General features: G+C 38.1%; 2 protein-coding genes across 3 annotated transcripts in view; one reads left to right on the top strand and one right to left on the bottom strand.

Annotated features, from left to right (window-relative positions):
- Nucleotides 1–26,445, bottom strand: part of COL4A3BP (collagen type IV alpha 3 binding protein) — a 160,863-nt gene extending 134,418 nt beyond the window's left edge. The window contains exons 1-2 of one of the 2 annotated variants that reach the window (XM_027863358.1): nucleotides 26,301–26,445; nucleotides 18,573–18,707 (exon numbers count right to left, since the gene is read on the bottom strand). In XM_027863358.1, coding sequence (XP_027719159.1) covers nucleotides 18,573–18,707; nucleotides 26,301–26,396 — 231 coding nt within the window. In that variant the 5' untranslated portion in view covers nucleotides 26,397–26,445. The remainder of the gene's footprint in view (nucleotides 1–18,572; nucleotides 18,708–26,300) is intronic. The other variant, XM_027863357.1, reaches the window with a different exon arrangement.
- Nucleotides 26,446–27,055: 610 nt separating this feature from the next.
- Nucleotides 27,056–27,678, top strand: part of POLK (DNA polymerase kappa) — a 96,658-nt gene continuing 96,035 nt past the window's right edge. The window contains exon 1 of the mRNA XM_027863354.1: nucleotides 27,056–27,118. The gene's annotated coding sequence lies outside the window, so the exon portion shown is untranslated. The remainder of the gene's footprint in view (nucleotides 27,119–27,678) is intronic.

Genomic DNA, 27,678 nt, shown 5'->3' on the forward strand with positions numbered 1-27,678 from the left:
AAAGATTACAGGACAAATTTAAATGTTTGGCAAAATGGAAAACTGGTAGCACTCAAATAGAAAGCTCCTATCAAATTTCTTCCCTGAAATCAAGTCAGTGACCCTAACCTCCAATACAAATCTCACTTGTCACACTAATATGTAAACAATTTTGTTACAAGTAGCAGTCATTTTTCAAAAATCAATTTTGGCGTACTCCCAAATTCCAACCCTTAAGCTGCTATAGAAAAAAAATTTGTAGTGGCAGCTAGGTGGCGCAGTGCATACAGCACTGACCCCGGAGTCAGGAGGACCCAAGTTCAAATTTGGCCTCAGACACATGATACTCACTAGCTGTGAGCAATTCACCTAACCCCAATTTCTTCGCAAAAAAAAAGAAAAAAGAAAAAAGAATAAGAAAAAAATTTGTGAATTAAAAAAAAAAAAACCAAACAACCCACCAAAGATATAGAACCTTGGGTAATTACTGTAAGAATGCCATAGCATTTATGATCATAGCTTATTAGCCAAGCACCTTTAGAACTAGTGCTTATTTAATAATAAGAATGAAATTATACATTTCTATTGAATTCTATTCTGAAGAGTCTTCAACTTTTAAACTGCTCACTTAACAAGTAAACTATTTGGAAAGTGCAATATTTTATGATAGAAACCAAGGTTAAAATGGTGGTTACCTTCTCAGCTAGTACATATGAATTTATTTAACCCACCATGTAGTAGAGTTTATGCTAACAAAAATAAAATCTCAGTTCTGATTCTGGAAAGATGGGTTTTCTGTGTAGTTGAAGGTTCACACTTGAGGAACAAAGTTTCTTAAACATTTTAAAACACTTTAGATGATCTTTTTTTTTTTTATTCAGGCATGTGACTTCATAGGTGTAAAGAACTTCCAAGTGGCAAAACTTCCCCTACTAATTCAGATGGGCAACTATTCAACAACTTAGCCTTAAAGAGCTGCTGTGAGCACTGAGAGTTTAAATAAGTTGCCCAGGAGCAGAGAGCTAGTATGTGACAGAGGTGTGACACTTCTTTGAGTGGGTCCTGACTATTTAGATGAATATCCTTATAAAATATATTACAAAAAAGAAACTGAAGGAATTAGAATAGGCAATAAGGAAACAAAACTATCATTCTAAATTTACAGACTATATGATGGTATACTTAGAGAATCCTAGAGAATCAAGTAAAAAAAAACTAGTTGAAATAATTAACAACTTCAGAGAAGTTTCAGGATAAAAAATAAACCCACATAAATCAGCATTTCTGTATTTTATTAACAAAGTCCAGCAACAAGTAATAGAAAGAGTAATTGTGTCTAAAATAACTGGAGAAAATATAAAATACTTGAGAGTCTACCTGCCAAGACAGACAAAAGAACTGATGGGGCACTAATGATGGACCCCTAAAAGGCCCTGGCCCTTGCTGGTCCTTCTCTGTTACCTTCCAGTCACCTCACACTACTTGGCCACTCCTAGATCACATCCAGATCTTCCCATAGTCTTTCTGTATATAAGTGTCCATCTTGCCCCCATTAAATCACTCAGATTCCTTAAGGGTCTGGCCTGCTTCTATTGGCCATATAATAAACCTTGTCTCTGCTCAGATTCTTAAAATCTGGCCGATAGCACAGATTCTTAAAATCTTGTCCACCTCAATTGGTGTTTTAATAAACCTTGTCCCTAACTGAAAGAAGGCTCGAGTCAAAGTCATTTGAGGCAGGACCCTTGTTGTCTGCCCTTGAATTTCGGGGTTCCCTGCACCAGCAATATAACTATACAATTACAAAACACTTCTCATACAAATAAAATCAGATCTAAACAATTGGAGAAATATTAATTGCTCATGGATAGGCTGAGCCAATAAGATAAAAATGAAAATTCTACTTAATTTACTTATCCAGTGTCATACCAACCAAAGTACCAAAAAATTATTTCATACAGCTAGGAAAAAAATAACAAAAAGTCAAGAATATCGAGGGAATCAATGAAAAGAAAATGGAAAGGAAGATGGACTAGCAGTACTAGATCTCAAAACTGTTTGTTGTTGTTATTTGTCCTTGCTTATCAAAGAGGACCAATGACATCAGGAGGGTAACATCTTGACTTGCAAGTTAACTGAATTTAAGTGAGGCAGGGCTATGCAAAATCATCAGCCTCACTCACTCTTCTCCAGGAGTCATGGGAGTCCAGTGGCAAGGCATAGGTCAAGATAACTGATGATGATCCTGGATGCAGTGGGAGACCTTGGCCTTTTTAAGCTAAGGTTTTTCCCAGGTCTCAGTTGGCTATTTCCTCCTCCTCCTCCTCAGTCCACATGAAGAATCATACTCTTTCATATGGATCCTCTGCCCAAAAGAATATAAATTTTGATCTTAAGGTTTGGGGGCTAGATTTTTTTTCTTCCCTATTAATTTATTCTATCGTTTTTTCAAAAAAACAAAAAACAAAAACAAAAAAAAACCCTCTTTTGTCTCAGGGAGTTTTCATTTACGATTTCTTGAAATAAAACTCTGAAAAGACCAGGCTTTATTAAAGCCCATTTTGATTCAAATGGAACTACCTGACCATGCCTAAAACCCAAAACACTCTGGCTCTCACTGATTGCCCAATAAAAGGTCCCAACCCAAGCCTCAAGTGGTCACTGTTTGGGTTTTGATGGCTCAAAATGAGTGTAAACAGCAATTGTTTATGTTCTGGCCAGAAACTCTAAGGGTCTTCCCCTTCCAGACTGATTCTTTTCTGAAGGCAAACTGTCTCAGTTCTTATCTACCCTTTAATTACCAAATAGGGATTGTCTCAGACGACCTGAGACCTGAGAAAGACCTTAGCTTAAAAAGGCCAAGGTCTCCCACTGCATCCAGGGCCATCATCAGTCATCTTGATCTATGTCTTCCCACAGGACTCCCATAACTTCAGAGGAGAAAGTGAGGCAGATGACTTTGCACAGCCCTGCCTCACTTAAATCCAATTCACTTGAAAGTCAAGCTATCTCAAACAGTATTACAAAGCAGTAATCATCAAAACAATACAGTAAAGATCAAGAAATAAAGTGGTGAATCAGTAGAATAGATTAGGTACACAATACTCAGTAGTAAATGACCATAGTAATCTAGTGTGTGATAAACCCAAAGATCCAAACTTTGGGGGCAAGAACTCACTATTTGACAAAAATTGCTGGGAAAACTAGAAAGCAGTTTGGCAGAATCTAGATATAAATCAACACCTCATACTGTATACCAAAATAATGTCAAAATGGGCACATGATTTAGACATAAAAAGTAATACCATAAGCAAATTAAGAGTGCATGGAAGACTTTATCTGCCAGATCAATGAATAAGGGAAAAATTTATGACCAAACAAGAGACAGAGAGGATGACTGGATATAAAATGGGTAATTTTGATTATATCAAATTTAAAAGGTTTTTGCATAAACAAAACCAATACAGCCAAGATTAGAAGAAAAGCAAACTTTCTCAGATAAAGGCCTCATTTCTCAAATATTTAGTGAATTGAGTCAAATCTACAAGAATGTGAGTCATTTTCCAACTGATAAATGGTCAAAGAATATGAACAGGAAGAAGAAATTTTCAGAAGAAATCAAAGCTATCTATAGTCATATGAAAAGATGTTCTAAATCAGTATTGATTAGATAAATTAAAATTAAAATAAAACTGAGGTACCACTTCATACCTATCAGATTGGCTAATATGACAGAAAAGGAAAATGACAATATTGGAGGGGATGTGTAAAAATTGAGACACTAATGCACCATTGGTAGAGTTGTGAACTGGTCCAACCATTCTAGAGAACAATTTGGAACTACTCCAAAGTGGTGTAAAACTTGATCCAATCCAACAATACTATTAAATCTGTATCCCAAAGAGATCAAAGAAAAAGGAAAAGAATCTGTTTGTACAAAATATCTGTAGCAGCTCTTTTTGTGGTAGCAAAAAACTGGAAATTAAGGTGATGCCAATCAACTGGAGAATAACTGAACAAGACTGTGAACAATTCATTGTGATGGAATACTAGAGTGCTATAAGAAATGAATGAGATGGTTTCAGAAAAACCTGGGAAAGCTTATATGAACTGATGCAAAGTGAAGTGAGCAGAACCAAGAGAACACTGTACACAGTAACAGTAAACATTGTACACAGAACAATGAAAATATAGTACATAGAGAACATTGTACACAGTAAAACTATGATGATCAACTGTGAATGACTTAGCTATTCTGATTAATATAATGATCCAAGACAATTTTTAAGGATTTATGATGAAAAGTGCTATCCACCTCGAGAGAAAGAACTGCTGGAATCTGAATGCAGATCAAACAATACCTTGGGGTGGGGGGGTGTCTGTGTTTTCTTTTGCAACATGGCTAATATGGAAATTTGTTGTGCATGACTTCACATGTATAAGTTATATAAAATTGCTTCAATTTTCAAAAAGGAGGAAGGGGAAGAAGAGAATTTGGAACTTAAAATTTTAAAAAGCAAATGTTAAAAATATTTTACATGTAAATGAGAAAAAAATAGAAAAAATGTTACATATTTCTTTGCCTTTTCAAGTGGAAATACAGTGAACATAATAATCAGCTATAACCAGATAAAGAAAAACAGTTCATATTTAAGTTGAGGATTAACTGAATAGCTAACAAATACTGCTTCATTTATACTCTGAATGAAGTGTGTGTGCTAGCATTATTCAAGTTAAACTATGAATTGGAAAAGGATATTTAGGAGTTAGAGGAAGGAAAAAACAGAGGCTTTGAAGAAGCTGAAATGAGTCCCCCCCCACCCCCCCATGGAGTCCAGATGGCAAGTTCCTAATTAGAGAACAGGATAAGAAGATAAAACATGTTGGCTATAGAAAAAGCTTCACATTTCCCACACAACTGGGGACTCTCTGCTACCTCAGATTCAGAGTGGAGTGGTTCTTTTTAATATCAACATGGTTTGAACCTTTACCCACTTCATTCTCTATCAACAGATCAGGCAGGAATCATAAACCAAATAGCAAAGCATTTAACTGGGACAGAAAAGGCAAGAAAATAGGGGGAGGGGGAAGTCATAGAAGGAGTCTTAATGAGAAGGCCTCAGAGTGGTTCTGTTATATCTTCATGATCTTGAAAGAATAATAGAAAGAGAAGAAAAGAGGGATGGGAATGGAAAGGAAAAGGAAGGTTAGGAAAAATTATCTCATAATATCAGAGTGCACAAGTAGACATATATGGAGAAGGGGGCAGAGGGGAGTGGCTGAACCTAAAATCTGAAAGAATCAAAGGAGGGAATATAAACACCCAGACAGACAGACAGACACACACACACACACACATACACACACGTACAAAAATACGTCTTCTTTAACAGGGAAATTTGCCAAGAAAACCTCAAATGGGGTCACAAAGAGTCAGATATGACTGAAAGGACTGAATAACAAAAATACAAGTGCTGAGGATATAAAAGGAGGAAAAAAGCCAGTCTCTGCCCTCAAGGAGTTCACAATCTAATGGGGGAGATAAAAACTAAACAAATATGGACAAATAACATATATGAGGATAAATAGGAAATAAGTGAGGGAAGGCACTAGAATTAAGAGGCATTGTGAAAGGTTTCTGGGAGAAGATAGGATTTCAGTTGAGACTTGAAGACAGTCAGAAGGTGGAGATGAGGAGGAAGAATATTCCAGGCATTGGGGACAGCCAGAAAAAATATCCAGAGCTGAGAGACTAGGTATCTTGTTCATGGAAGAGCAAGGAAGCCAGTGTCACTGTACTAAAGAGTATATGAGATAGTGTAAGGTGTAAGAAGACTGAAAAGGTAACTGTGGGATGGGGAAGAGGGGTTGGTTACAAAGGGCTTTGAATGTCAAGCAGAAGATTTTTTTATTTGGTCTTGGAGGTGAGTGAAAGGAAGCCACTGGCATTTACTAAGGGGGGGGGGGTGGAAACACAAGATTAGACTAGCTCTTTAGGAAAATCCACTGACTTGACCAGGGTCACACAGCTAATAAGTACTGCACGAGGTTGGGTTAGAACTGAGGTCTTGATTCAAGTCCAAAGTTTTTATCTACTGTGCACCTAGCTGCTGAATTGTTGGTACATTTAGAATATCAACAGTTAATATTTATATAACATCCAAAAGCTATGTGATTCTTAACACCCTTTGCCTTTTTTTTGGGGGGGGGGGGGGCACTCTGCCCTGGAGCATGCAGATTATGAACCAGGTATGCTGCTAAATATGAGGAGGCATTCTCACCACTAGGAAAATAATTTTAGCTCAGGTTTAGAATATGAAATAATTTGTAAAATCTCTTTCCCCTAAAGACAAGATTCAATAGGAAATACTTCTCCAGGGTATACTGGCATAAGCCACCCATGGTATATGAAAGCCTGTAACTGCTCTTTCACTTCAGGAACTGAAGGTTATACCAAACTTTACTCTTCATCCACACCATGTCTTCCAATTCCTTAATCCCTCAAGTTCTCCTCTAGGCTATCAACCCTACATTATCTATTCTCTCCTCTTTTCCCCATCTTGACCCCTTACTGAACCAGTTTAGCTTTACACTGTCCTCTTCTGTTAATGAGACCCTGGACCCCTTATCATATTGCATTCTGCCAAGCCTTAGCCTTGGATCATTCCCATCATCTTCCCCCTTCACTCCTAAACACTTGCTGCTGAATAAAGGTGGAAAAAATCATGAAGCTATTCTGACTTAAGTCCACTACAAATTTATGGTAGTATATGTAATATGAAATGTCAACCAAATATTATTTCATCATATTCTATTCAGTGAAAAATGTTAGGAATGTTACACAACCTCAGCTAGGCCCTCACCACTATTAGGAATTGTTCTACACCTCCCTTATCACCTCACTATCCCATTCTCCACAGCAACTCAAGCCTCCCATGGGTTCCCCTCCCCTCACCCTCTCAGCTGAAAACCTTGCTTAATATTCTACAGAAAAAACTGAAGCCATTTGCCATGAGCTCCCTCTTCTCCTCTCTTCCTCCTCTCATATCACTCATATGCCATTTGCCACTATCTCCCCTTTCACCCATCTCATGCAAAGAGGTGCTCTACTCCTTACCAAAGTAAACTCCCATATTTGCACAAGCTATCCCAATTCCACCCAACTCTTCCAACATACTGCTCATTCTGTCATTACCCCTCTCTCACATCTTCAATCTTTCCCTGTCTAATGGCTCTGTTGCTACTGCCCATGTCTCCCTCATCCTCAAAAAACACTCAATGGATCCTTCCATGAGACTAATTATAATCCTTTACCTCTTCTGTACTTTGTGACTAAACTCCTTGATAGATGGCTCTACTTCCTCTCCTCTTCCTCTTTTCTTAACCCCTTACATTCTAGTTTCCAACCTCATCATTCTACTGAAACTGCTCTCTCCAAAGTTACCAATGATCATTTAATCAACAAATCCAATGACCGTTTCTCAATTCTCAACCTCTCTGCAGCCTCTGAAACTGTTAATTCTCTTCTCCTTGACACTCTCTTCTCTCTAGGTTTTCAGGACACTACTCTATCCTGGTTCTCCTCCTACCCACTGAACTGTTCCTTCTGTCTCCTTTGTTGGATCTTCATTCAGGTCACATCCTCTAACCATATGTGGCCCACAGAGTTCTATCCTGGGCCACCTTTTCTTTTCCATCTATACTTCACTTGGTGATCTCACCAGCTCCCATGGATTTAATTATTATCTCTACGCTGATGATTCTCAAATCCACCTGTCCTGTCCTAACATCTCTGCTGACCTCCCCATTACTGTAGAGGGCAACAACATCTGCCTAGTTTCTCAGTATCACAACTTAAAAGTTACCCTGGATTCCTCATTATTTCTCACCTCCCACATCCAATCAATCTACCACCAAGGGCTGTCAATTTCACCTTCGCAACATATCTTGAATACATCCTCTTATCTCCTCTGACATTGCCATCATTCAGGCATAGGCCCTCATCGTCTGACACTTGAACCACTGCAATGACCTCCTGGTAGATCTGTTTATCTTGTCTCTCCCCATTCTAGTCCATTCACCATTCAGCTGACAAGGTGATTTTCTGGTCCAAGCATGTTGCCCTCCTACTCAATAAATTCCAATGGCTATCACCTCCATGATCAAATATAAATCCTCTGTTTTGCATTCAAAGTTCCACATAACCTAGCCCTTCCTTCTATCCTTATCCCTTTCCAGTCTTCTTACATTCTCTCATACGCTCTTTGAGTGAACACTAGCGATATTAGCCTCCTTGCTGTTCCAAGAACAAGACACTCCAGGCATTTTCTCTATCCAACCTCCATTTCTGGAATGCTTTCCATCCTCATCACCACCTCCTGATTTCCCTGGCTTGCTTCAAGTTCCAAATAAAATCCTATCTTCTACGGAAAGACCTTCCAACTCCTCCTAATTTCCTTAGGACCTTGCATCTGTTAATTATTTCCTAGTATAGGTTATTTGTCCATATGTATTTGATTGGCGTCTTTCCTATTAGACTGTGAGCTCCTTGAGGGCAAGAATTGTCTTTTGGCCTCTTTTTTGTATTCCCAGCATTTAGAATGGTCCCTGGCACAAAGCAGATGCTTAATAAATGTTTACTGACAGAATGACTGAAAGAAATTGGCAAAAAATACCTGCCAGAAACATTTAACTTTTTAGAAAATCAGAAAAATATGCAAAGAAAAATTTTAAGAGTACAATCCATACTCTAATGATAAATGTATTCCCATCATATAGAAAAAGATACAATTGCATGTTGATGGTGTTTGCGGAACAACAAGCTCACTATTATGCCACTGCTGAATCTATGAATTTGTGTCACACTGGAGGGAACAACTTGGCAATATACAGTAAATGCTACAACACTGGTCATACACTTTGACCTATCCATTCTATTACTAGAATTGTACCTCAAAATGATTATTGAAAAGAACGAAAAATTTTAGACCTTTTTAGACAAAGAGTCTAAAGAGTCCCAACAGCAATATTCAGAATAGCCATAAATAAATAAATAAATGGATGAATGAATGAATGGATAAATAAATAAATAAATGGAATAAAAATAAAACAACAAAAAGCTAAAAACCCAGAAGGAACCAATTGGGGAAAGGCTGAAACAGTTTTAACAAGCATTCGTCATCCTACTATGTTACAGACATCACAAGCAGACAAAAACCAAACAGTTCCTGCCTCATCATAGTTATATTCTCCTGGGCACAAAAAATATTAATACATCCTAAGAAATGGCATGTATGAGAAGAGATATGGGAAGATATCTACTTTGTGAGGAAAGCCGAAAGAGAACAATACACTACCTGCCTAGCACACAGTAGGTACTTTAAAAATCTAGCTGACTGACACAAAAATTCCCCCACGAAGTATAAAAGAAAAAAAACAAAGCGTTCAAAAGGGGATATGAAAGTAAACAATGCTTCACTATTATTGTAATAATGGCAAACATTTTAAGAAATGGAATTCAAGGTTTTATGCATAGTAATTTTGTTTTTGTATTTGGATGCTAGTAACTATCAACAACAAAAAGTTTACAAAAAATGGAATTCCTTTCAGATAAGGAAGCTGGTTTTAAACTCCTCATTTTTCAAGTGATTTTTCCAAAATAACTTATTACAGTGTACAAATACAAGGAAATGAAGGGGTAAATGAGGCAAGAACACTGACACCCAGCGCAAGGCACTTGTGCACTCTAGGCAAGGTTTTAAGATTGCCACACTTGACACTCACATCACATAAGTAATACACCAACTTACTTTAACACCTCAGTCTCAATCCATGGGACTGTTAAACAGCAGCTAGCTACTTGTAAATTTATATGATGTAATCCTCCTAACAACTGTACTAAAGAAATGGTAATACTGTTTAGGGGTTGGAAGTGGAGAGAAATTGACAGGGAGGAGAATAGAGAAGCCCTTACTTTCAAAGAGAAAGCAGCACAGAATTTAAAAGCTGTATGAGAATAATAAAAAGTCAAAGGAGCAAGTTACCAAAGAAATGTGAAGAGAAGATGTCCAAAAATTCCACATACTTTGAAATTTTACCTCAAGGTGACTTCACACCCAGAAAAAGAGAAATATTTTCTACCTTTTACCTTAACAACACAGGATAGTCAAAAATCCAGAATTCTTAAACAGATTCCTGTGAACTAGATTGAGTATCTATTATTTATAAAATTTCTACAAGAAAATGAGTTTGTTTGAAACACTGATTAGCTTATGAAAACTTTCTAAATATAGTTCTATATTATAGAACTTTGTATTAAGCTACAAGTCATAACTTGTTGTAGCCTTGAACAAATTATAACAAGTTTTTATTTAGGCTCTAATTTCTCAATCTTTATTTCTGGTTACTATTCGCACACCACAGATTATAAGGTAACTAGTATCAAGCCAAAATTGCATTTGTTTCTCCTGAGGATGAGAAGAGATTCAAACCTAATCTTTCAGACTGTTTCTTCCAGACAGACACAGGGTAAAAGCAGAACTTAAAATGAGAATCTTCTACTAATTTTAAAGTATTTCCTTTCACTTATATTTCAGTACTGAAAGTAGCATCAGTTCAACCAGAGTTCTTCCAAGTTCCTGAATTGCTTACAAGGAAAGAGATTCCTAGCAACATACTTTTATAAACAAACAATTCCAATACAACAAAACAGATGTCTTATGGAGTATACCATCAGAGAATTTAACAGGGCATAGTATGAAACTGGGAATAGGTTCACTTGAAACAGCACTAGTGTGGTAAAAAGAGCAGTAGTCTAAGAATCAGAAGACAGCTCTGCTAACTAGCTGTGTAACTGTGGCAAGTCACTTCACCTTTTACTTATCTATAAAGTCAAAGTAATGTATTAGACGATTTTTAAGGTCCCTCCCAACATTCCATGCCTCTACAATTCATTAATAGCAAGCACTTTAAAAAATTCAGAACATAAGTACGTTTCCTATTGTAAAACCCAATTCAAAATTAATGATCATTTATATTTGTTGTTCTGAGTTTCCTTTTGCACTATCAAATTTGATAGCATAAACAAGTACGAAGTGCTTAACTTATTTGTCCAATAATTGTTTACCTCATTTTTATGTATAATGTCACTATACCACCCCAAAGAGTCCCTTCTCTTTTCCTACTCTATGCAAAATTATGTACTACTAAGCTGAATCTCTACTTAAAGCTTACTGTGATAGGAACATTCTTCTCTAGGTTCATTTCTACTCTGGAACTTGGTACCTAACCTTGAAATCTTAAATCCCCAAGAACCTAACAAGCAAGTCAGAAGAACTACCACCACCCCTACTTTGGACAAGGCACTTGGATGATTTTTGAAAGTGCTAAACTCTAAACATGATATAAATACTTATTCAGCCCATTAGGCTAGCAGCTATTAGGGGAATGCTCAACTCTTCAATAGATCAGTAATCTCATTACATGGTTCTCTCTCTAAAGACTTAGAACATAATCTACTCAGGTATATTAAGCACATCCACTATGTGCACCTCTTGCCCATGCCATCCATAATTTTGTCACGGAGTGGGGAGTTGAGGGGGATATGTTGTAGTCTGCCCAATGGTTATTACTAGATCTCAACCTGTGACTAACTCTTCATCTTTGTGGATCATACATTTCTTTGATAGCATCTTTTACTTCAGATTTGACTTATAATTTCCTGTTTGCAATCTGGTACGGTCTATTGTCACCTACCACTGTCCTCTTCATGTCTTCTGGGACACAATCATTTTCAATTCTTCCCACAACTCTAGTGTTTCATACCTTACAACCACATTAACATTAGAATTGTTATCAAGATGGATTTTTGTTTCAGGGAGAAATCCGGCCTCATTAAAAGACCTTTACAATTTCCAAAGGGCAATCCAATACCCTCTCTTCCTCTTGTGAAGAATCTTTCTTGCTCTCCCTCTCTCTGATACACAAGCTCCATACAGTGTCCAACCAACTGCATATCATTCTGGCCAACAGGCAGTCTTCTTTATCCACTTAGAATTTTCTGCGTTGTGTTAGGACACACTCTTGAGCAGTCATGCACATCAACCAGGAATCTCTTGACATTTTCCTGGGCTTGATGCAATCAGCACATTATCTTCAACAAATAGGTGGAGAGCTTCATCATCCATGGGGAATACCTTTGACTCAGGCTTTACGCGGGATCATCTTCATGACAGTGGTGATGGCAAGCATATATGTGTATATATATATATCTTCCTGTTTAATTCGTTACCTGATATTGATCACGTTGTTAAATAAAGCTATTACATCTTTCAAGTAATTTTGAATATTTCTTATGTAAAGACAGGAAATGTTGGAAAATAAAATTTTAGGTATTATTTGGCTCTACCAAATCAAAATTTTATATAATCAAACAGTAAACCAGTCAAAATGCTATGTGCCAGGCACTGTGTTAAAATGCTAGAGATATGAATAAAGTCTAAACATAATAAGCATAGTGAGATCTTGTATTCTCAACATTTTTCAGCAAATGTAGTGATGGAAGATAATAATTGTGAATCTGGCTTAAAAAAAACAAAACAAAACAAAACAAAAAGAAAACAGAAACAAAATGGTTTATGCCACCATATTACACTTTATACCACAAATTCCAAACGAATATTCTACTTAAACATAAACAGTCATATCTTTTAAAATTTTTTTAAAAAATGGATGAAGGTATCTTTTACAACTATGTCTGGGGAAAAAATTCTTAACAAAAGAGTACATCACAATAAATAAAATAGGTAATTTTGATTACATGAAATTAAAAATTTTCATTTTGCATGAACAAAAATTAATGCACTTAGACTAAAAAAGGTCAAATGTCAAATGGGGAAAAAAGAAGTCTGTGTTAAATACTGCTGATAAAGCCCTAAGATCCAAGATATATAAGCAATTAAGAATTATTTAAAATCAAGAAGCATTCCCTGACGAGTGGCCAAAGGATAAGAACAGTTATTAAAAGAATTATAAAGTACAAACAACTACATAAAAGATTGCTCCAAATTACTAATAAGAGAAATGGAAATCAAACTCAGCAAATGAATAAAGATGACCAAAGATGAAAATAATACATATGGAGGGGGCTGCGTGAAGATAGGCACATAGATATGGAGTTGGTTGAAATATTGTAGTCTTTTGTCACAACTTCCTAAGAAGTTTTCCCACCTCCACTCTCTCCTACACAACATTTCTTGATCAGATCACATTACTCCTCTGTTCATAATTCTTTAATGGTACCCTATCTATTCAAGTCCCAGCCAGGCATCCAGAGCCCTCTATGAACTGAAGTCATTCTACTTTTCCAGTCTTCCCTAATGAGTCTCCATATTATTCACCTCCAAAGCACTCTATGTTGTTTCTAAACTAGAGTACTTGGCATTCCCTTCACATGTCAAGTACTGTTCTTACCTCCATGTTTTTGCTTGTTTCCCATGCCTATAATGTACTGTTGTGCAACACACTTGCCTCTCTGCCAAGTGAAATTCTATGTATACTTTAAAACTAGGCTCAAAAATCTTCTGTCTCCTATGGTCCTCTTAGTTAGCAATGACCTATTCTCCTCTAACTTAAGAGTTCTCATCTACTTATGTATTATTGATATTTGTTTATTGTATATGGTCCCAACATAGACTGTGTTGAGTCTTTATATCTACATCTCTTCTATCTTTTAGACAGTCCTCTGCACATAAGTACTTAATAATTGTCTGTTGAACTCAATTTCAAAGTTTTCTAGTTGTCTGATAATTAGAAATTCTGTTTTAGAATGGAAAGATAAGAAAATAAAGATCTATTAGTAAATACAAAAAATTTGTAGTTTAGGAGTTATAATATACAAGACAGTTGTACAAAGTAGTGTTCTATTACTGCTAAATAATCTGTAAACATATTAGTTTTTCTGGTGATAATTTGACTATGAGGGAACATGGCTTAGTAAAAAGAACGTAACCTGAGTTAAAGTCCCCTTCCATCACAGTTCCATCATTTAAGGGCTTGGTGTCCTTCACAACTAACTCTAACCCAGCGAAAATGAGCATGATCTTTCAGGGGAGGAGATGGCTATTCAATGAAATAGGGAACTTCCAAACCTTCCTGATAAAAAGACCAGAGCTCAACAGAAAATTTGATCTTCAAATACAAGACTCAAGAGAGACATAAATAAACGGGACAGAAAGAAACAACATGTTACTAATAAGGGCAACCTGTTTACATCCCTACAAAGGAAGATGACACTTGTAACCCTTGAGCTATATTGTTATTACACTATGTTAAAGGGGCTGTATACATAAAGGGGGTGGGTATAAGTTGACTTTGACGTAATGATAAAAAAAAAATCTAATCAAGTGGGTTAAATGGATCCAAGTAAGTGGATTAATCTGATCTAACTAAGAAAATGTACTGAGAGAAAAAGAAAGTAGGAGGCAGACAAGGGTAAATTACATTACAGGAAAAGGCACAAAAACCTATTACAGCAGAGGGAAAGAAGGGAAGGAGAAATGAGCATTGTTTGAACCTTACTCATCAGATTTGGCTCAAGAAGGGAATACCATAATCAGTTAGGTACTAATATTGATAGACTTAACCTTTTTCAGTAATACAAAGATCTAAGACATCTCCAAAGGCCTCATGATAAGAAAATGCTATCCACATCCAAAGAAAGAACTATGGAGGTTGAATGCAGATCAAAGCATACTATTTGCTATTTTTTTTCTTCTGTTGTGTTTTGTTTCCTCTTTCTGGTGTTTCCTCCCATTGGTTCTAATTCTTAATTACAACATCACTAACAGGAAAATATGTTTAATAGGAACATACATGTATAGCCTATACCAGATTGTGCACCATCTTGGGGAGGGAGGTAAGAAAGGAGAGGGAGAAAAATTTAAAACTCAAAAGCTTATGGAAGTGATTGTTGATAAATCAAAATAATTTAAAAAAAAAGAAAAACTATGGAATAAAATTTTTAAAAAAGTAGTCACAAAAAATGAAAAAAAGAAAGAAAAAAACTAACTCTAAGACTAAGTTGCAGAACAACTGCAGATCTGTGCTATAAAGGGAGCCCATTACAATGACGGCTTCACAGATATGGACCCTCCAAAAAATAAAGTCTGAAAGAAGAACAAGATGACTGATAAGCAACTCCCAGTTCCTTTTGGAATTATAACTAACTTAATCAATGATCAATGTTTATCAAACATCAGATTATTTACTAATGACTAATACTTTGAGGTATCCAGAAGACAGAATGTCAGTATCAGAAAAGAAAAATGTTGGAGAGATATTGTCATTATATATAATCATAAATCTTTAGGAGTGAAATAAGAACAGAAATTCAATACATAAGCTTAAAATGCTTGCATAACAATAAAATAATTAATAATAATAATAAAAAATTAGCACTTTTTGCTGTGCCAAGTTTATTTTGATTGTCAATAAATTAATCATTCCTAAAAAGGTACATGACAATGAGATGCTTACATACACTTTCCTTTTCTTGTTCAACCCTTAACTATTCCATAATTCTTAAAAGGTTTCAGGACGCCACCCTAGTACAAAGTGAATGTCGACTGGATTATAGATATCTCCATAACAACTTTTCAAAAGAAATCAGAACCAATACTCCATCTTAATTTCACTTTAAGCAATTACTAATTACTACCATTTGGGTAATACCTGTTACTACTAGGCACTATGATAACTATGTTTGAGGTGATTTTGCTTAAGTTTTCAAGGAATGTACTGAGGAAGAAAGACCATGTCTGTTCGAATGTATGCAGTATCAAAATACAACTCATAAACTAAAAACATTAAATAAGCACAAAGAAAAATATTACATATATCCTAAATCCATAATATTAAAAGTTATTTTCAGCTACCATACAATGATTATAAAACTAGCATTTGTCAAGGTACCTGCTATGTAAAAGCACTGCTCTTCATGCAAAGGAAACCAAGACCAAAACCAAATAATAGGCTCTACTCTCAAGGAGATTACATTCCACTGGTTTGGGAGGGGTAGAGGGAATAAAAAAATATATATACAGATAAGTAAAAGCAAAGCTATCTAGGAAGGGAGACAACAATGAAAACTGAAGGAGATTAGGGAAGACCTCACAGAAAAAAGAAGCAACAGAGCTAAGTCTCAGAGGAAGAATGCTAAGAGGAAGGAATATGAGTAAGAAATCCTAGGCCCACGAGATAAACAAACAGTATGTAATGCAGAGATAAAATGCCAAGTTTGGCTGGATTTTAATACATATGAAGGTGAACAGCATGAGTAAGTCTTGGAAGGTAGGATGGAGTCAGACTGTGGAGGGGCCTTAAACGGAGGGGTTAAAGAGTTGATATCTTGTCAAGGAGTGGGACTTTACTTTTTTTTTTTATGTCATGCACACCTTTGCTTAAGGCTATGGACCTCTTCTCAGAATATTTATTGCCTATATTCATAATGAATTTCATAAAGAAAATATCAAATTTCAGTTAAAGGTTAGTGAAAATAAAGATGTAATTTTCCCCCATTCAAATTCATAGACTCCCTAAAATATGCCCACATATCCCAAGTTAAGAAGCCATTCTAGACACAATAGGGAGATACTGAAGGCTTTCAAACAGGGAAGCAACAAGGTCAGAAAATGATTTGAACAGTTTGTGGAGAATGAAAGGAGTGAGAAAGCAGACTGCAAAGGGTTAAGAAGTGGGCAAGTAGAGGTAGCCTGTGTAGAAGACCTTCATAAGTTTGGCTGTGAAAGGGAGAAGAAACAGAAGATAGGTGGAGGAAAGTGGAAAGTAAAATGATGAGGGAGATTTGAGTGTGTTTGTAATAAATGAGAATTTGACCATGCCTTTCAAAACTGCTTATTTCTAGGTGGTTACAGAACTTGAATATATTATTATGATATTAATGTTGAAATATATGGGAGATTCAGCACTACCAGGAAACTCGAGCTTTAGCACTGGTTTTACAACCAAATAATGCATGACTGGAAGAGTTAATTCCTTAAGCTTTGATTACCTCGTATTATAAAAACTGGAATCATACTTGCATTCCAAAAAACTTACAATTTTCCAGATAACATCCTGGTAAAGTAGCACTGACCTACTAATTCTCAAAATATTAATATCTGTGCTACAGGTAAAATTCCATTTTAGAAAATTTCAAAGAATTTGTTCTACTTAAATGAAAACCTAAACATAGGAAGGTGTGTTTACTCTTTAAAAAATGCGTTTACATAACATATACACTTTATTTGCAATCTTCACCTTCGAAGGAGTTCTATGTAGTAGGATACTTTCTTCTGGTCTCTTGGAATACTGGGTATCTGAGTATAAATGAAGAATAGCTGAAACCAGTGGTTCACAAAAAAGGTAAAATGTTTTCATATGTACTGTCTGCTTTAAACACATCATCATTATTTAGGTTCTGTGCTTCATTCCCAGATCATATCCTCCTCTTCCTACCCGTCTAATCACTAATCTCTATGATTCTTCAGCCTCTTCTTCCTCCAAACTCTATTGTTCTTCATTCCCACTGTGTCTGCTGTCTCATTCTCCTACTCATTTCTTTCACTCTGTACCCTGCTAAGACTAGACCTGAGCTACAAATGCAGTTATTAAAAAAGCTGAATCAAAAGTATTTATATTCAAAATGCTGACACAGAGACAAGAACTTACACCACTGAGGAAAAGCATATCTTTTAGTTGTCAGAAATATGGTGGCACCACCCTTTCATCCCTTTAGCATAATTTACATATATTGTTAAATCTCAATGGAAAAAAAAAAGCACCTGAAACACTAACCTGATCCCAAGATGCTCACTATGTTATATAATAGCCTAAGATGATGACCATTTATTCTCTAAACATGAAACAAGTGGTAGCAAGTATGGATAGAGTTACTGCCTATGACAATATACAGTTTTGCTAAACTGCCTTCTTTCTTTTTTATTTTTTGCTAAAAGAGGTAGTCCTCTTGGTAAGGTAGAGAGATTTACATTTGGAAATCAATGTGATAGGACAATAAAAGACAAAATTAAAAATTTTTTGAAACAATATAAATTTTTTGTCTCAACACTTTCAAACCATCTCTAATATTTTTTCCTACATGTATCCTAAGTTCTCTTAGTTCTAAGCTGTTTTAAAAACTAGAATCTATATAATATGTGGATAGACTACATAAACCTTTAACATCACAGAAAGGTATATGAGAAATATTGGAAAAATACCTCTTTCCCTTAATTATATATCCCAAAATTATGTTAGATTTCAATGATTAGCATGAGATTTAAAGTTCACCTTTCAATTTCACAGAATAACATAATAAACTATTATAAGAAAACAGCTTTCTCTGAACAAAAAGTATTCATTCACTTCTAAACTTTAACAGACCCTTTTCAGATTATGACTGATACTCCCTGGTGGTCCTCCTGAAACCCTTTAACTCTTCTAATACCACCAGCAATTACAGAAGTTACAGAGTTCAAAAAGTTTGTAGCACAGACATTTTAAGGGTAAAATATTTATTCAAAAAGTGAACTCACCGTAATGACAGCCTTGCTGAGACAGATAGATCCCCGACATCCATACTCTGTCTCATCCTCAGACTTGTAGTAACTCAGAGTGTTATTTTTCAAAACTACCCAACGATCCTGCCAGCCATGAATGTAGTTTGTCCACTAAGGGAGAAAAGAAAAAAAAAAAATACACCTGAATTTAATATTCAAGACCAGTTTACTGAACTAGTAGCTAATTTAAATTTTTACAGCAATGATTAAATCAAATCCCTGTCCTCAATAGCTTTTAAATCAATAAAAAAAAATAAGAACACAAAACAAAAATTACTTATGAAAGCCAGAAAGTGGGAAATTCTTAATAATTTTCAGATTTTATAATATCTTTATGTTCACTTGTGGCATAATTAACAATGTAAGATACACAAACTTTCCCTCCACTCCAGGATATGTAAGGACATGCCAAAAAAGCACCTAACAGGTACTAGGCCCATGTAAACTACATCTCAGGGTACCAAAAGGACTGGCAGGTGATTACTGAATCACTGTCAGTGATCTTTAAAAAATAATGACATATAAAAGACTTGGTGCTATACGAGTAAAAGGCAGAAATGTCCAAATTTTCAAGAAGAAAGGAGCAAATGGCATCTTTAAACTCTAAGCCAGTGCTTAGGAGTAGTACACTAACACACTCAACCTATTTTAGATTTTAGCAAAGATTTTAACAAAGTAATAAAAATCTCTAGTACTATTCCTATAGAAAACATGGGGATCTGTGCGTTAAAAGATACTACAATTAGGGAGATATCAAACTGGCTGAATTATAGACTTGGAAGGAAACACTCTAGGGTCTCAGCCCTGTGCCTTTCAACCTTTTAAAAAATCAATGATATGATTAACCTGGGAAGGACTGCTAACAGAACAGATAACTGAGACAGGATCCAAAAGATCTCAGTGGACCAGAATGTTGGGTTGAATCTAATGAGATGAAATCTAGTAGGGAAAAATGTAAAGTCTTTATACTTAACGTTAAAAAAAAAAAAAAAAAAAACTTCACAAGCACATGTTGTGGAATGAATGGCTAGAGAGCAATCTATCTGAAAAAGATCTGGGGGTTTTCATGAATTGCAAACTAAATATAAATCAGTATGACATGGAAGCCAAAAGTACTAAAAGGATCCTAGGCTACATTGAGAAGCATGGCCTCCAGGAAAAGGGAAAACATAATCCTGCTATACTCTGCCCTGGATTAGGACCACATCTAGAATAATGTGTTTTACTTCTGGACATCACATTTTAGGAAGGACATTAACAAACAGAGGGCAATTATAACATGTCAGAAGATCTGAAGGAACTGGAGATATTTAGCATGAAGAGAAGAATTAAAGTAGACACGAAAGCTGTTTTCAACTACTGGAAGGGATACAAAATGGATCAGGCTTATTCTGCTTGGCCACAAAGGGCAGAACCAGGAGCAACAAATGGGTTGAAAGTTGTAGCTGCAGGTTTTTAGATTAACTGTGAGGAAGTATTTCCTTCCCATTATAGCGATCCAGATGAAAGGGGAGAAGAGTGAGAGATGCGAGTTTGGGTTCCTCATGGGTTTCCACTAAATAGTAGTTTTGCAACAAAGGCTAAGAATGGTTCTCGGATACATCGAAGAAGGGATTCTTGTTCACATGTAAGTGAATTAGGTTCAGAGAAAAAGAAGGAAGGGTTCTTCCAGATATCTTAGGGGTCCCCTGAGTCCTCGTCCCTCATTTTAGAGAGGGTATTACTTGGCTAAAATCACATAGACTATAGGTGGCAAAGTTCAGATTTGAACCCAGGTCCTCTGACTCCAAATCTGGTGCTCTTACCACACAAGTCTAAGGTCTCTTTCAACTAAGATTCTGTATTTCACTGTCTAAATGAATTCTCCTAAACCAGCTTTACTCCTCTTAAAGACAAACAGGAAGAAAACTGGCCTGAAGCAGAGACTTTTGGTACTAATGCAGCTTCTCTACTGTTCCTTAAGTTCCCATTGCAGAACTCCCTTGATTCTTTTATTTGGGTACCTTCATCCTCCCAATGTTTCTTCTCTCTTCTTCTTTCCTGCCTCATTCCTTACTGATTGTAATTCTTTATAATTATATATTATACATTATATATATAAAGATATATATATTATATATATATATACACACACATATATCTTTATAATTCTTTATAATGAACATTTCCAGGGGGCTTGAAGTAGAAAAAGTCATGGCCACACAGGCAAAACAAGTTTGCTTAAATATTTTTCTCCTAATTTCTTATTATCTCATTTAACACCAATATTTCACCATCTGGACTGACACCTATTTCAAGTCTAATTCATCGTAATAATCCAAAATAACGGTATTTGTGATTTAAAAAATTAACTCCACTAGTGATGTCATTGGTATAAGGAACTACAGCAACAAAACTAATTATTCTTAAGAATCCAGCCTCGGGCACTGAAAAACAAATGCCTAGTTGCAGGTTACAGTCAATAGGTATCAGAGGCATAACTTGACTAAGTCATCCTGACTCTGAGACCAACTTTCTCCACTATTCCATGCTTCTCATATTTGTTACATCCAAGTAATTTACAAATTAAATGTTACTACAATAATGACTCATAACACAAAGATCTGAAACTACAAATGAGTGAAAGCCCAGTAATCTAAAGTGGCTACAAAGAATTTTTATACTTTATATTTTTAAGAGAATAAAAAGAATTCAGTACTACATTTAGAGAATGGGTAGCTAATTTTACAAGTTGAAAGTGTATTTTTTTTAATCAAGAACAATGAGTAGAGAATTTTTTACAAGCATACTTCAGCTGCTTCCAGCACTTGTCTTTTCCATAGCTATAACTGCCTTTTGGAGGCACAAGGTTTTTACATAACAGTAAGTTATAGGTACATTAAGTAAAATCACAAAAATTAAAGCAGATTCATTAACTGAACTGTTAAAATCCTTTCCTATTTTCAACTTCTTCCAACTTTTTAAATGACTCCATGCTCTCCTGACTTTTCCGTATAGTACTTAAACTCACAGCTTTAACTATCATATCTAAACTGATTAACCTCCAAAACAAAACCTGTCTTTCCAGCCCCATCTATGATCTATCATCCAAGCTCTAGTTCCACAGATTGCTAAATGCCTCCTTAGTACTGAGTTTGAAACTCAAACGGGCATCAAAGCATAAATATTCTATTAATTCCCCTCCCTTCCCCACTCCACCCCACCTCTGGTAAAAAAAAAACAAACAAACAAAACAAAACAAAACAAAACAATTTCTATACTTTTCTGTTAACAATACCATGATTCTCCCAGTTACTCATAGTTAAAATTTCTGAATCATATTTGACTCCTCTTGATCCCTTAATACTAAGTCACCAAGTCAGTTCAATTAACATTAAGTGTTTATGTGTAAGCAGCAGAGGTCTGAAAGTTGAAATAACACAAGCCTTGCCCTAAGGAAACTCAAACAATAAATACAGGAGATAGCACATAATGCAAATAACTGTAACACAAAGCAGCACAAATGCAAGTGAGATCCAGAAAAAATGCTTGCAAAAATATAATGGGGTGTTGGGGGTAGGTGGCAGGAGTAGGTTGAGGGAAAACACAATAGAAGGCAAGATCCCTGAAGGTGAAGAATGTTTCCCTTTTTTGTCTTTGTATCCCTAGCAATGACCATACACTAAGTGCCTAATAAATGCAGACTTGTGTGGAGAAGGTTGCAACTAAGCAGACCCTTTCACACAGGTGAAAGGGGCTCCATTCTAGTCATGAAGTGGAGTCAGCAAGGTGAGTACAGGCACAGAGCCAGGATAGGGAAGGAACAAGGTACAGGGGTGGTAAAGAGTAATATAGTTTTGCCAAACCATAGAAAATGTGAAGTAATTTGAAATAGGACTGGAAAGGTAAACTGGAGTCAGATTGTGGAAGTCTTTGAATGTATTTATAAGAATATATTTATACATTATTTAGTAGGCAACAGGGCATCACTGAAAATTCTAATCAAAGGAATGATGTGATTGGAATTTTTTTTTTTTAATTACTTAGGAAACTGTGAAGAATGGACTGGAAAATGTGAGGGGTTGAAAAGAGAGGGACCTGACTCTGGAGTTAGAAGATATTAGTTCAAATTCTGTCTCTGTTTACTACCATATGTAACCTTGGGCAAGTCACAATCTCCCTGACCTTAAGATTCTTCATCTGTAAGGTAAGAGATGGTCTCAGAGGTTTCTTCTAACTCTAAATCTATGATCAGATGAAAAGGCAGGAAGTACATGGAGAAAGAAGGCTATTAAAATAACCCAGAGGGAAAAATGCTGAAACCTGGACTTAGGTGGCTACAGTGGAAAAGAAGAAAATAAATCTAAAAGGTTAACAAAAGGGTAGAATCTATAGTGCTTGGGAAATGACTAGAGTGCACCATGTACGTAACTTCCTCACTTAGTAGAATCCTTAGCTCCATTTAAAGCACATCACCTCCTACACAAAGCCTTCTCCATCCTTGCAGCTATTAGTATTCTTTTTTTTTAAAAGCTATTTTCTAACTAACTTTACATTTACTTATCTACATGTCATATTCTGCCCTCCCCCCCAAGAAGCTCCTTGAAAGTAGGGACCATTTTGTTTGTCTCCCCAACACCTTGCACGTGATTATGTAATGCTACACAGACTTGATCTTGAATACCACTACCAAAGAAATCTTTTAAAAACACTTTCTTATATACTACTTAAAAAACCAAATTGCCTAGAGAATCAAGTTCAGACTTCCCACTCTAGCATTTAATATCCTTCATAATCAAACTCTATCTTATTTATCCAACCTTTTCTCCTCACTTTCTACTCCTGTCTTCTCTGTTCAGTCAGATTGCAACACCTTCCAACTTAATTTCTGCCAAACTAGATCTCACCTACTGTTCAAAGCAAATTCCACCTCATAAGTTTCCTGAATGTCACATAATGATGACCTCATATGGTGTTCCACACATAAAGCCACTGTTTGTTTCTCCTGTCTCCCCCAGCAAATCTATCAGTTTCCTGGAGGCACAGAACATATCTACTTTTTATAACCTGTATATCACCTAAAAAAGTTTAAGTCACATAGTGCATACTTCAAATACTTTTTGAATAGTACCTCTTCCACAAATTCCTTCTGAGGTAAACTGCAGTCTACACAAACCACAAACTCAAATAATATAACTCACCTAGTTTTACAAATGTATTTACTAAATCCCAAACTTCTGGGATGACAACTTTATACTACTGAAAATCCCCACTGTACTTCACAGATATAGAGATATTCATTACAACTGTTAACAATCAGAATTACTGTTGGGAGAGTCAGGCATGTAAAACTATATCCTTGTTAAAATATTTCAAAACCTGCTTAAGGAAATTACCTACAATTTCATGAGAAATGTGCTTTCTTGACAGCTAACCTAAGTGCAGTTTCATTCCATACACTTTCAAGGCAATACAAGGTAGTTTAGGACTGTACTGGGCAAGGGGTTAGAAAACCTGGGTTCTACTACTGTTGTTCTACTTAGTAGCTCCCTGATCCTGAACAAATCAATGTGTTTGACCCCCATTTCTCCCTCTGTAAAATCAGAAGGCTAGAACTCTCCTGAGCCCCTTCCATATCTAACATTCAATGCCTCAATTTGAAAATGAAGATTTTTAAGGCCTTAATTTCTAAAATTTAAAAACTGAACCTTATATTTAGAAAAAGGTACAAAAGGTTGTAAGAATTTTCTCTCAGTTTACAAAAGAGTGTGGGGGGTGCTGAAATCATTAAAATCATTTGTACATTTCACTTTGTTAAGTACTTAAAACTAGGTAACCCTTCTAATCTAGATAAAGTAGGCAGTAGTTCGGAGGTTTGTGTCCTGAGAGAGTAACCACAATCAATTGTAACTGTGGATGCAAAGTAGGATATACAGTTGTTTAGAGAGATGTATATAGATATTTGTGTGTTTGTACATACATGGTGGAGATTCTGCCTAGAAATATATTTTCATCTCATGGAATGAAATAATGTGAATATACTGCTGACCACTTTTATTAAGATCAGAAAAGTTATCAAACACTATCAACATTTTAAGAATCACATTCTTCTACTCACATGAAATTGAACATGAGTTCCTTGTGATCAGGGACTTTTTCATTTTTGTTTTTGTATCCTCAGCACAATACCTGATAAATAGTAAGTGCTTAATAAATGCTTACTGACTGCTGGGAAACATTGGTTGTTATTATTCAAATACTCCAGTAGTCAAAATAAAGTTTTTCCAAAGCATATTCAACTTAAACTGTGCTCAAAAACATATATTCAAAGCAAATTCCTGAGATGAGAGATCCAAGAATCTGTTCCACGTATCCTTAAGTGTTGTGGCAAGGTTAAGACTCAAGAAACTTTCAATTGTCCCAATACGAGATATTATATTTAGTACGTCAGGACTTCTATCTCCCTTTCTAAACCTCTTTCACTTTAATCCATCTAGTGTAAAGATAACGTTAAGTACAAGTACCCCATGAAATAATTCCACAAACCAGGTCCAAATGGTTAACCAAAACTATGAACTATTGGAAGTACTGTGGATTTCTTAACACTCAAGGGCTGCACATGACCTAGTATCTCATGACTAGTATGACAAGTACTAGCTCGAGTCCTCTCTCTCGAGGCTGATGGGAAGACAAATTTAGTAATTAATACATATACATAGATATATATGTATATATATGCATATACAAACATATATATCTTATTAAATGGTGGAGACTTCACATACACACAAATATACTTAAATCAATACTGCCAGGGCAGAATGGCACTTCACTCCTCTCTAGAAGTCTCCACCATTTAATAAGCAGTTAGGTCTTTTAACTCTTTACTCAGTCACAAATTTCGAATGGGGGGAAGGGATCACTTCCCTAGCAGTCACTTTTACCAGGAGTGACCCTAGATCATACTGACCATTAGAAAAGATTTAAGAGATCCTGGAAGAGTCGGGATCACTCTTCCCAATCCTTCTCCTCTCCGACCCCTAAGCTAAAGAATTTATTGCTAAGCATTTCTTCCTGAACTTAAAGGTCGGGCTCCTGTCTGACGTGTCCCAGGTGATTATGAATGTTTCTCTTGTGTCTGTCACGTGTACACGGAAAAGCTCGATACTCGGGAAGGGTAGCAGGGGAGAAGACGTTTCAGGATTCTCCGGAATTCATTCTGCCTCGGACTAACCTGGAAACCCCCCCACCCCCGCCTCGGGTTCGGCCGGGGCAGGGGCGGCGCAGGCTTCCAGCCAAAGCGCGCCCCGCCCCCGGGCCCACACCTCCGCGCCTCCGAGCCCCTTCCTCCGAGCTCCTTCCCCCGGCCCTTAGCACGACACCTCCCGACGTTGTGGGGGTGCGGCAGTAGCCCCCCAGCCCCCGCTGGCGACGTTCCCTCAAGTCGGCTCAGCTGCTGCGGCCGCCCCCCCCCACGCCGGGCTCTCACAAGTCCTGGCTATGACACAATTCCTGTAATCCCCTCTTCCTCCTCCTCCCTCCGCCCCCCCCAGCCGCGGGGGAGCCCCGCTATCCGGGCCGGTCACTCCGCTCCCGGCCCTGGCCTCCCGAGCCCCGCAGGCTCCCTGCGGGGTCCGGCCGGACCCCACCCCGGCCCAGCCCACGCCCCCGGCCCGCCAGGTAACACCCCCCCGCCCCCCGGCCCGGTCCGGCCGGCATCCTCACCTTGCTCAGGACCCCGCAGAGCTCAACAGGCGGCCCGGACTCGGTCTCCGGATCCTCCTCCGAGCCCGACGAGTTCCAGCTCTGGTTATCCGACATGGAGGCGCGACAGCCGAGCAGAAGAGCGGCCCCCGCTGCCTGCGCTGCGCCCGCACAGGCGCCCAGCCCCCGAGAGGGAGGGTCCGGGGTCGGGACGCGGGTCCGCCCCGGCGCTGGGGGCAGGAGGAGATGGGACGGAGCCCGAGCGCCCGGGCGCCGCCGCGCTGCCGGGCACCGAGCGGACCGGGGAAGGAGAAGGAGCGGCGAAGGGAGCCTGCCCTTCCAGCTGTCGGCCGCCACCGCCGCCGTCACCCCTGTGCTCCGCCGGGCGCCGCCACCCGAGGCGCTCCCCGTTCTGTACCAATGTCGGGAGTAGAAGGGGTGGAAGGGAAAAGGTGAGGGGAGGGAGGAGAAAACGCAGCTGCAGGGACTGGGGTTCACTCACACCTCTGCTGCCGCCATCTTCCTGGCTCTAGACACTATTTACCCTCCCCCTTCTCTTTGCCCCTCCCCTTCAGCCCTCCCATTCTCCCCGCCCCCTCCTCGGACCGCCCATCAGCGTGTGACGCAAGACGCACGGCTCGAGACGGGGCGAGGGGCGGAGCCGCGGCTACCGCCGAGGCGGAGGGGCGGGTCTTAATCCCAGGCCACCTCCCGGCTTCGGGTAACTGGGAAGATGGGTGTAAGAGAGAAGGGTTGGCCGCACTGCATGTTGGGAGGTGTAGTGTTCCGCAGAGCGCGCGGCTCGCTGGGAGGTGTAGTTGCGGTTCTGAGGCCCTTTGGTGAGTGGGTCAGGCGGGGGGTGTCTCATTATACTGGGCGCAGGGGATGGGTATCCTTTCGCGGCCCCTGGATTCCATTGCCATACATACCCTCTTCTCAACCCCTGGCCCAGAGCGTTTGTGAAGAGCTGCCTGGCTGCCGGCTGGACCGGACTTGAGCTCCTTCCCGTAGACTCTGCAGAGGCCGAAGCACCCTAAGCCGCCCTTCGGGGGGCTCCAGGTGGTTATGCTGCTCCGCGCCCCAACTCCTTGGCGGCCGCAAGATGCCCAGAGAAGGCCCTGGGCTGCCTGACCCGATGTGTCCGGGTGTCTGTGCGCGTGCGCACCCCTGGGAGCCCTAACTTGCACCGCGGAGGATGCCCGGGCATGTAGGGATGCTGCAGGAACTAGATGACAGGGACAGGCGAGCAGGGTACCACTGGCGCTTTTTATCCTTGCGAAACCCCCCAATGAGCATCTCCAATAGGGTCATTTACTCTTCTCCTTTTTAGCTGCTTAGCACAGTTCCTTGCATCTTCTGGGCAGTTAATTTAAATTGAAATCAGACAGCCTTAGTTTTC

The sequence above is a fragment of the Vombatus ursinus genome, unplaced genomic scaffold (assembly GCF_900497805.2).
Source record: "Vombatus ursinus unplaced genomic scaffold, bare-nosed wombat genome assembly UNPS02014772.1, whole genome shotgun sequence".
NCBI lineage: Eukaryota > Metazoa > Chordata > Mammalia > Diprotodontia > Vombatidae > Vombatus > Vombatus ursinus.